The sequence below is a fragment of the Rhincodon typus genome, unplaced genomic scaffold, assembly GCF_021869965.1.
Source record: "Rhincodon typus isolate 14 unplaced genomic scaffold, sRhiTyp1.1 hic_rhity00001821, whole genome shotgun sequence".
In the NCBI taxonomy this organism is placed as follows: Eukaryota; Metazoa; Chordata; class Chondrichthyes; order Orectolobiformes; family Rhincodontidae; genus Rhincodon; species Rhincodon typus.
The window spans coordinates 5,280-16,561 of NW_025967459.1; the positions used below are offsets into that span (position 1 = coordinate 5,280).

The 11,282-nt window shown below is 41.1% G+C and overlaps 1 protein-coding gene across 1 annotated transcript; it reads left to right on the forward strand.

Annotated features, from left to right (window-relative positions):
- The first annotated feature begins 293 nt into the window (after positions 1 to 293).
- LOC109916294 (ras-associated and pleckstrin homology domains-containing protein 1-like) lies at positions 294 to 10,592 on the forward strand. Its single transcript, XM_048592799.1, has one exon. The coding sequence runs from the start codon at positions 294 to 296 to the stop codon at positions 2,268 to 2,270; it is 1,977 nt and encodes a 658-aa protein (XP_048448756.1). The 3' UTR covers positions 2,271 to 10,592.
- The last annotated feature ends 690 nt before the right edge of the window (positions 10,593 to 11,282 follow it).

The window sequence follows — 11,282 nt, forward strand, 5'->3', positions numbered from 1 at the left end:
CCCTGCACTAGATGGGATCAGCTAGCTCAAGACAAAAAAAAATTATAAATGGTCATCACTGCATTCTATGACTGAGAGGCCCATTGCTTTTGTTAACCGATGCCGTGAAGGAGAATGATTTCTCTACGTTTAATCTGACCAGTATTAGAAGTTAAGAAAGTGGAAGGGTAGAGTGATCTTCCTTTTGTTAGGATTGTATTCCAATTTTGATAACCTCTAGTTTATCTCAATCAAGTTGGTGAAAAGGTGATGTCGTGAACTGATTTACTCTGGAGAATTCTGGTAACCTTTTTATGTTTGCTGTCTCTCTACAGATCAGGACGGACTCAGTAAGATCATACTCTTCTTCAATAGCACCAACTACCCCTCAGACTAGGATCAGTGTGCCTCATGTAGCACCACAGCCCTCTCCTCCTCCCCCACCCCCACCACCACCCCCACCCCCTCCTGCTGCTCCCTTTAACAAATACAGCACCATTAGCAGACAACAGGCAAGCAAACAGCCAGTCACACATTCCTTTGTTAATCTGCCCACTATGGGGCAGCAGGCTATCCCACCAGCCCCGCCCTCGCAGCTGCTGAAGCCACAGTTGCTAGTTGAAAGTGATGGGCAGTGTGTTCCTCTGCCAGTTCCCTTGACTCCTCCACCCCCACCACCCATTCAAACAATCCCTGCTGTAGCTGCATTGAAACCAGAACCATCCAGTCCTTCCCCCATACTTCCTGCCTTCACCCCACCACCTCCACCACAGAAATTACAACAGCAAAACATTCCGGCCGTTGCGCAGCTGTTGGTTCCTCCTCCTCCACCTCCTCCACCACCACCACCTCCCCCTCTGCCAGCTGTATTGCAGGCCATTGTCCCTAAAAAGATAGCAGCTCCATTCAGCACCTCTGTAAATCATCCACCTCAAACAGCTCCTAAACCAGCAGTGTCTAGTGTTGTTCAGATGGAACCCCTTCCAACACCACCCCCTCCCCCAACCCCTCCCCCAACATCAGCAAAACCACCCAAGTTCTCAGTTGCACAGATGCCGATGCCACTGCCACCACCCTCTCTTCCTTCATCCCCTCACCTACCTGCACCAAAGCAACTGGGTGAAGCTACAGACCAAGTGCCCATTCCTCCTCCACCTACAGTATCCATTGTGAAACAGTCCATTAGCCAGTTCCAGCCTCCACCACCACCACCTCCACCTGCAAAGACGCCAGCAACCTCCCTTCCAGCTCCCATGTCACCCCCAGCTGTGAAAGCAAAACCCAAATGGCAGCCTAGTTCCCTCCCATCACCTGAGTTTCCTCCTCCACCTCCTGAAAGCAGTTTACCCCAACCTCCCCCACCTGCCCCCACTCCTCCTCCCACTCCAATCAAATCCGCTTCGGTCAAAAAACCGAAAAAAACATCCAGCCCCAGTGCCAAGAAGCCACCTCCCACACCCCAGAGGCATTCCAGCATAAAAGGATCCAGTTGTGCAGATATGAAGGAGTCCAGAAATCCTGTGGAGCCCCTATGCAACAAGTTTGAACAACCAACAGTTTCCTTAGCCTCTCCAGCACCAGATGCCACAGCTTCACCGCCTGCTCCCTCGAAGCCTGGCAAGTTAAATTTGGCTGCAGTAAATTTGATGTTCCCACCAGGAGTGCAGCCAGGTAAAGGGCCAGGAGTTCCAACTGCTTCAAAGGAGCCTGTGTCCGAGTTTCCCTCGCCGCCTTCGGATTCAGACTTCCCACCCCCACCTCCAGATTTAGATCTTCTACCCCCTCCTCCAATGGAGATGGCAGCTCCTGGTGGTTTCTCCAATGCTGTTCCACCTAAAGTAGCTGTGGTAAACCCTCAGCCGCAAACCTGGTCCAAATCATCTGTGAAGAAGGCGCCACCACCAGTACTTCCCAAAAGGAGTGACAGCACCCGCTTGACACAAGGAGAGCCTACAGAACACCAAGCTCCTCCCATCAATCCAGTACCAGTGTCTCCAAAACCAGCCTTGTCTGTACAGCCTCATTTTCTGGCTGACCTCAATAGGACTCTGCAAAGAAAGTCTTTCACCCGACATAGCTCGGTAACCTCTGCACGTCAATCCAAAGCAGACACCATCACCACCATGGATGACATGGTGCTTCCTCCCCCTCCTCCTGAGTTGCTTTTTGACCAGGAATCTACTGGCGCATATGCATCTGGCAACATCTCAGGCTATGCAACGTTACGGCGTGGACCACCTCCAGCTCCACCCAAACGGGGAGACAGCACTAAGTTGAGTCGGGATTGTTGATGACCCAGCCGCCTATGTGCTGTTTACATGCTGCTCCATATACTCCTCATCTGCAATATTCAAAGCGATATATTAATTGCCTTTCTTAAAACTCTGGCTGCATACATCTTCAACAAAATTAGATCACATTACTCTTTGTAGAAATCCTCATTCTTGGATCAATGAAGTGTTGTGTTTCACTTGTAAAGTCAAATCGCTCTACTTGTGTAAATATGGATGCTTTGGCATATAATGAGACCCAGTATTGGGACAGGGTGCTGGAGTTTGTGGTTTATCTGAAAGTTTCCCAGTTAGTTCAGTGGGGATAGTTGAGGTGGACCCAGAGAAAATGAATGCTTTCCTTCCACTTAGTCCTATTAAAGGTCGTTGTGATTTAATTTGGAATTTTTGTCTTTGCCATTGGAAGACTTCTTAATTGGCAACCTTCCCAGTGTGATTATTAGCAGTTTTCTTTGTTTTTGGGAGCTGGGACTAGAAGTATGGTCATGATCAGTTGGGGAAGGGACTGTTAATTTTCTTCATTCTATTGGTTTTCAACATTTTAAATGTTCCTCATGGAAATAAAGCCTACAGAATGTTGACTGATTGGAGGTTTGGAATTCTCATATGTTTTGATCTGACAAACCCTTCTCAATTGGAGTCACCTAAGACTTTAAGCTTCTATTTTGAAGGGTGAAACAGAGCATCAGTGACTTAGTTTTTTTTAAAATCTAAGGTGTTGAAGCTTTTAAATGATTGAGTGCAAGAAAGGTGATAAAGAATAGATCTGGATTCTCACAACACAGGTCCAAGAATAAGATTGAAAAGTTCACTGCTACTTTTACAATTATTTTATTTGAATCTACTGACAGTATACTGATTGAGCTGGTTTGCTGCTGGCAGGATAATCTTAGATTTATTTTGTAGTTTTCTGTTGAGCTAGTTCATCTCGGCTGGAGAGCTGTTAGGTTGTAAAATTGAGCTGGGCTGAGTAACTTGGTACCAATAACCCCCCTTTCAAGTAAATCTACCAATGACGTCAAATTCATCTTGGTTGTGGGAGATTATGTTCTTTCCTTACATTTACTGAAGGCTACCCACTTAAATACGGCACCCAGGTAACCCAGCAACAGTTACTGCCTTGTGGGGAGGGAAGAATATGGAAGGGGACAGGGCAGGGCAGCAAAGAAATTGCCATTAAATTAAATGCCATTAATTGCATTTAGATAAAAAGAATCTAATGTCAAGATAAAATCTGACAGCATTTTCTTTCCAGATTTGCTAGCTGGATGTTCCCATGTGGAAATATTAGAGTTGGTCTAAAGCTGTGTGACCAACCACTCAGTGGTGTCTTAATGTAGGTGGACAGCAAAATAATTCTGGAAAGGAATTGCCCAACCTAAACCTTTTCAGTTTTTTTTCCTTTTAGAAACCAGATCATTTCTGGCAAGAATCAAAACTTTATGGATATTTTATTTTACAGATCTCGTTGAAATGATTTCTACTTTTTTTTGAAAAGACTGGTGTTATCTGTCACCACAGGACCTGACTTGCCTTGAAATGTGTTGGAATGAAAGACCAAATGCAAAATAAGCAAGCACATAGCATCGTAACAGCATGTTTGTGATTGGTATTTGCATCAGATTACAAGTACTATGGTTGGGCAACCTTCTTGTGTTTAAACATCAGTTGTGATTGTGTTTTACAACATCTCCAGAATTTTACAGAATTAGAGGAGCCATGTGGTACATTATGTCTGTACCAGCTCCTTGGAAGAGTTAGCCAATTAGACCCTCACCTACCTTTCCCCACAGCCTTACAATTTTATCCAATACATCCAAATTCCTCTTGAAAGTTAGTATTGAATCTGCTTCAGCCACTGTCTTTCACGCAATGAGTTCCAGATCATAATTCACTGCATAAAACAAAATTTACTTTGCCTTGCTTCCTTTGCCAGTTATCTTAAATCTATATGTTGTTGCCATCATTTTTGCTTGTGCTGCAGTATAATTTACTTACTCTTATCAAAGCTTTCTTCATATTTTTGAATGTCTACATGAAATCTCTGGTTACACTTCTCTGCTGTAAAAAGGACAATCAAAGCTTCTGCAATCTCCCTGAATAATGGGATTTCTATCATCATTGGTCTCCCAACTTTTAAAGTAGTCTGGTACCGACCAGTAATTTTCCCCTGTGATATATTTCCCTTCACCTCAAATCAGATGCCTGCTGAGTTTTCCCATTCACTACATATGATGTATACATACAGCATTCCCATTCATTACTTATCCATGTGCATGCCAGGTATTTCATTTTACTGCATAGTCCACATTCATACACAATATTGCCATTCATTACATTTACTTTGTAATTGCCATTCTCTACGTGCCATGTGTGCGCAGAACATTCCCATTCACTACACGTGTATGAAGTATTTCATTTACTACACAGGCTGTGTTCATACACAGCATTGCCATTTCCCTACATCAATCATTAGTGATTAGGAATACTCTACATACATGTCAAATGCATGCCTACACAGTATTCTCATTTACTGCATCAACCATGTACATGCAGAGTATTCCTATTCACTGCATTGACTATCGTGTGCAGTATATTGCCATTCACTACATCAACCATATGTTCAGAGTATTCCCACTCACTACATAGACCCTACATGTGGAATATTCTTGTTCACTACAGTTTATGCGTGCACAGAATATTCCCATTCACATCTGCTATATACATAGAGTATTCCCATTAAGTACGTAGACTGTGTGTGTGTGTGTGTGTGTGTAAAAAAAAAAAAGTATTTCCATTCATTACAGCATTCGTTGAAGTTCTATTAATATTTTCAGTGCGTCAGTTGCTAGGTGGTACCATGTCTAAGAGTTCATGTGGGTTTTTGATGCATCGTTACTGTCATTTTTGGTACAAAATGAAAACATCCGTTGGTCAGGTGGATGTTTGTGAAACACACTCACCATAAGTAAGATCCTTAGTACTCTGCATGTACTTGTTAGGTTATCTCTATGCAATATGCTGAATTCAGTTTTGTTTGTGTATGAATACATGTCACACGTCTTTTTTGGGGTTTTTTGTGACCCAGTCTGGAATGAATGAGCAACCTCCCATTATGCTTGGTATTTATAACTTGTTAAATAATGATGCTAGCTGGGCTTAACAAAAAAAAAACCTGCGGATGCTGGAAATCGGAATCAAAAACAATAGAGATTGCTGGAAAAACTCAGCTGGTCTGGCAGCATCTATGGAGCGAAAGCAGAGTTAACGTTTCAAGTACTGTGGCCCTCTTCAGAACTGATGTAGCTAGGAAAAGGTTTGTATTTATGCAGAATTTGGCATAGGGGGAGATGAGGGGAGTAACTGATCGATGGAGAGAAAACTCAGAAACACCAGCAACTTCTGTTTTTCTCACTAGCTAGGCTGTTCTGTCGTTTTGTTTGGGATAGGAAAACTATGAAAAGTAGGTTTTGCTAATCACTATGAATCATGACAAATAGGTCTATTAATTGTGACCCAGACTGGGAGATGCCTAAAGTTGGTGTTTATTTTATCCTTGTATTAACCCACTGGAATTTTGAGAGGACAAGAATTGCAATCCAATTTGCTATTTCATCAACAATGGAAGGATCATATTCCAGATGAAATTGCCTGGTATCTTTTGATCTGTTCAAGTTGAGTGTAATTTACTATCTACCATATGTATCACTCTGAAAGCTGGAAGAAAATGGTGTTGCAATTTTTATTTGACTTCAAAAAGTCAGTTTTGATAAAGCTAGCAACCTATTCGGCATCGAGATCTGGAAGAAAGGTGGAGTGGGGTAGGGGGCAGAGGAGGGGGAGAATTCCTAGCCCTGGTTAAGAATTAAAAACTACGAACATGCTTTATGAAAAGATACTGAACTATTGAGCAGTATCAACTTACAGCACTCCGTGGCTTAAGGAAGGGATTTATAGAGCACTTTTTCACAATCTCAGGATGTTCCAAACTCTACAGAAGTAATTAAGTAGCTGTAAAATGCAGTCTCTAGATTTTTGGTGGGGGGAGTAGGGGAGAAATGGGATAGTCACTTTGCCATTTTTCAACCATATTATTTAATGAAACAAATCATAAAATCTTACAGCAAAGGAGGTCATTATGCTTGTGCTGGCACTTTAAGTTATACAATTAGTTTGCTCTTTCCCCATATTCGTACAAGTCTTTTCTTTTCCTTAAAAATATTTATACAATTTTGTTTTGAGGTCACCATTGAATCTGCTTCCACCACCCTTGCAGGTAGTATATTATAAATGATCATATCTATATGTGGAAAGGAATTCTTCTCAGCTTCCCACTGATTATTTTGGAAATTTATTTAAAATCTTGTCCACTGCTTACTGACCTTTCTTCCAGAGGAAACAGTTCTCCCTTTCTACTTTTAAAATCCCACATGGTTTTGAACATCTGTTAAAAGTCTGCTTAACTTTGTCTGCTTTTGAGCACAGACCAGGATTCCCTACTCAATTCACATGTTGTAGTCCTTCCTCCATGGTATCATTCTAGTAAATCTCCTCTACGCCCTCTCCAATATTTTGACATCTTCTAAAGTGTGGAGCCTAGAAATGGGCAAAACTCCAGTGGAGTCCTAACTAGTATTTTGTAAAGGTTTAGCATGACTTCCTTGTGCCTGTGTGAAGCCAGAGATTCCTTAAGCTATTTTAAGTGTTCCCTCTTTATCTGTCACCTTCAAAGATTTTTGTTAAAACCCTCAATTCTCCCTGTTCTTGTACCCCTTTTAAAATTGCACATTGAACTTGCATTGCTTCTCCTCATTCTTCCTTCCAAAACACATACGTCACAGTTCTTTGCATTAAATTGAATCATAACACATACAGAATTTCAAGAATTTATGATCCTTCTCCCTGCTCAATATTTTTGAGTTTGAAGTGATGCCTTGTATACTCCTGTCCAGGTCAACAATATCAAAAGTGGCAAGGCTCACACTGATCCCTGGGACACTACTGTACACCTTTTCTCCACTCAAACACAAAATACACACCAGTTCTTTCTATGCTGTTGCAACTTTGTATGTCCAAGTAATCTCTGTTTTTGGGTATGTGATAAACAGATTAATGCACTGGTTTTATTTAAAGGGTATGATTTAAAGTGCTCAATCTTAATGTGAGCATGAGGATTTTTAATTTCTGTAAGACCATGTTATTTCTCAGGCCCCCTCTAGCTTGACATATAAAAAAAAGAAATAGAATTTGAATACATTTTTGCAGATCCAGACTGAAGAAATTTAAGCTTCATTCTGGATCCTTTGGGGAAATTGAGGAAATAGGGTATCAGCAGATTATCATCAGAGGGTAATTAGTGAGAAGATAACCTAGAGCTCAGCCCACTGGAGTAGTGGAAGTAGAAACAGTAATTCCAAAAAGAAATGGGGTGGGCAATTGGAAACAAGCTTACAGCCCCAGGGGATTAAATTTATGGGCAGTGTTGACTAGCTTAATCCATGGGGAGCCAGCATGCACATCAGCTAAATGGCCTCTTTCTGTGCATTAAAACAGGAAATGTCCGATTCAGTAATGAATCTCCTCTAGGCTTTGGTGACCTTTTATTTTTTGAAAGTGCCTACAGTGGTACTGCTTGTGTTCAGTAGTTGCCTTTGTGGGGAAGTAAATGTGAGACCTTTTGTTGTGACACACTGCAGCACTTCAAAAGCTTTGACAAGCTAAGTACAAATTGCATGGAGAGGCAGATTCCTAGAATGTCTGCCTTTATGGTGACAGTAATGCGAGCTATTTCATGTAAAATAAATAATTTGAAAGAAAAATTTTTGAAGCTACACTACTGACTAAGCAGGAGACATCAATGTGGAAAAGTAGTCAGTTTCTGAACTAGAATAATATTGTGGTTTATGATGCACCTATAGTACTTTTGACCTCAACCCTTCCATCGACCCATGTGTTTTACAATAACAGTCACAGCTCTCTGAAAAAGATCTTGATCTACCTTTGAATCAGACAGTAAAATTAACACAACCCAAATGCTAGACTGTGGTGCAGACAGTGAAGGATCTCTCGTTAGCAGCAGCAATCTGCCAATTTTTTTCTTAAGCTCAGGGTGTGGATATTGCTGACACGGCCAACATTTATACCCCTGTCCTTGGGAGCCATCTGCTTGAACTGTTGTATGGTATAAGGTGAATGTATTTTGCCAGCACTGTTAATAAACAATGACATATAACCAACTCAGGATGGCGAATGGCTTAGAGGGGATCATGGAGTGTTACCATGCAACTGTTTCACTTATCCTAAATGGTGGAAGCTGGGGGTTTGACAATGTGCTGCAGTGCATTCTGTAGATTGATATCTAAAATGGTGGATGGGATGCCAATGACCTCCATGTTTGTAGTTTGTACAATTAATGGACTGCTTTCTCCTGGGTGGTGCAGAGTTGAGTGCTTCAACTGCACTAATGAGTGTTTGGGCCTGGCACAATAGCCAGGTGTAGTCATCTTGTGTGAACAGGTGGATTATTGTCATTTTAGTGACTTTGTTGCTGGCAGTTTTGCATTCTCTTAATGTTGAGTGATGTCCCTTTGTGAGAAGTCCTTTTCCCAGCACTCCCTTTGTAAGTACTATGAATGGAGATTACAGTAAGAGTATTTTTATTATTGATGCTAAAGTGACAATGAAGCAGAAATCCCTCTTCTGAACACCCCCAGCCCTGCCCTCAACTTTCATGAGTACCCTTCCTCCTCTCTTTCATAGAATCTAGGAAACCCCAAATGGTGTTGCAAGTGGGCAATTTGTGCAATTGTCAGTTGACACTATAAAATTATTTTTTTTTAGAATAGCATCCTTTTATAGCAAGAGCAAAGTTACTGAAGGTATGCACTATTGAAACAAGTATCAGTGATTAAAATGGGGAGAATGCTATTTATGGATTGTACAGGCAGTTTGTAAACCTGATGTGAACGAACAAACTTATGGTCTGGTGTGTCTTCTTCCTATTCTCGGTTGGATTTTCATAAATTGCAACAGTATTGAGAATTTATCACCAAAGGCCTTGAGAATCAACTGGCCTTTCTCATCTTGAGCTTCTTGTCAAAATTAGTACTGGGATGATTGACTATTTGGAAGAGGATGGGAGATGGGAAGAGGCGCGAAGCTGAGAGTTTCTACCAAAGTTTTTTTTTTTTAAAAAAGCCAAAGAATCAGTTGTAAATGCTGGAACCATGAATGGTGCATTGGATTTGGGCTGGAAAAGGAGTTCACAGGCAGATTCTTGGTACTAGATTTGATGCTCTGGTAATGTGGTTTGTGTAACACTTGGAAGGGTTAGGTTTAGTAATGAGATGATGATTTATCAACAGGCTTGTCAATAAACTGCTGCGGTACTGTTTCCTGTTATTGCAGGGGTTGAAGTGGTCTTGGACTATTTGTCACATTACTGATCACATTGTATTTTTCCATTTTGAGTGTCGTGGAGGGCAGTTCATTCTTTTTATTACAGTGAGCCACAGACTGGGAAAAACTGTACAGACTAAACTTTCACTTGAGGGACATGAGCTGTACGTCTAAAGACCACTGTCACTGCTCGTCCTGCAAATTTCCTCTGGAACCTGTGAAACATTCTTGCATCACGTAGTTCAGATATAATGCTGACCATAAGACTATAATCAGAAGCATTCTTAAAACTGGACTCAGGCGTGTGCACCACTACGTGGCATCAATGACAGGATGTTTGGTTGGTGGTGCAGTGAAGTGAAGAGAATGTTATGAAATACATGAGAATTTTTGTACTATATAATTCACTATTAAATCCCATGACACATGCCAAGCTTGCTTAGTGTCTGTACAGTTATTGGGGGAATGTTTTGCCTTAAATCAGACTCAAGTGAAGGGGCAGCCTGTAACCTGTTTGGTGGCTAGAAATATCACAGCTATTCCCAACTTTTCATTATTGGTTTAAGCCATGTGTTTTGTTTCAGTCTAATGTAAAGTTATTTTTGAGTGCTGCTGGTTAAATGTAGAGATTGCTGACCCACTCTCTGGCTAAAACAAAATGCTGTACCATTTTAAGGCCATCTAACACCCCTGCTCCAGGGAGTGGCTGGCAATCTGGTTCAATAAGGGAAAGATCACTGTCAAGTTGGAGAGTAATACTGTATATAATTTTCATTCCTTCCACCCCATGTTCACTCTAAGAGAAGAACATATGCAAGTTTCTTTTTTTAAAAAAATGTAAACTGAAATGTATTAATACTGGAGACTGTAATTAATGCATGACAAACATAAGTTTTTATGACAATAAATTGATTTCAAACTAAATATAGGCCTCTTGTTCTGTGTTATCTCAGTCAAGCTAACATATAGAATTCATTTCTTTGGCTTATTTCCTGGATTACAATGAGAAGTTAATATTAGCTGACTTCAGCATCTCCTGGGAGAAGTAACGCTGCAGTATTGATCCACAGCAAAGGAAGTGTTCCTATCATCCTAGAATAATCCATATATTTAATACCAATTTGGAGACCACATTTTTAGTGTTTTAATTTAAATTAATAGTAGACCAAGTGAAAATGATTTCGGTGACTATGAACTAACAATTCAGAAATATGCTGAGTATCAACAAGCTAATGCCTGTTATGGACAGAAATCTGTCCTTACCAAGTCAGGCTTCAGTTATAGTAAACCACAAAAATGTCTAAGGAATGAAACCAGATGGACCACCTGACATTGACCAAGACACCAGAAATGACAATGGCAAGCAAAGAGCTTGTTACGACCCTACAAAGTTCTCCTTACTAACACCAAGCAGTGGCCTGACATAGTCATATGGTATGATTCTATATGTCCCAAGCAAACCATTCCTGGGTATGTCCTGGAAAAATGGGCAAGGAAACCTCCTGCTGAAGGTGGCAGCATAATAGTCAGCACCATTCATGATTCCTCAGATACTGAAGCAATCCTTATCCAAATGCAGCAAGACCTGGACAATAGGTGGGCTTGGGTTGATAA

Bases quoted from the DNA above. Each gene is read 5' to 3' on its own strand.
- LOC109916294 (XM_048592799.1), top strand. From the start codon at position 294: ATGTTTGCTGTCTCTCTACAGATCAGGACGGACTCAGTAAGATCATAC.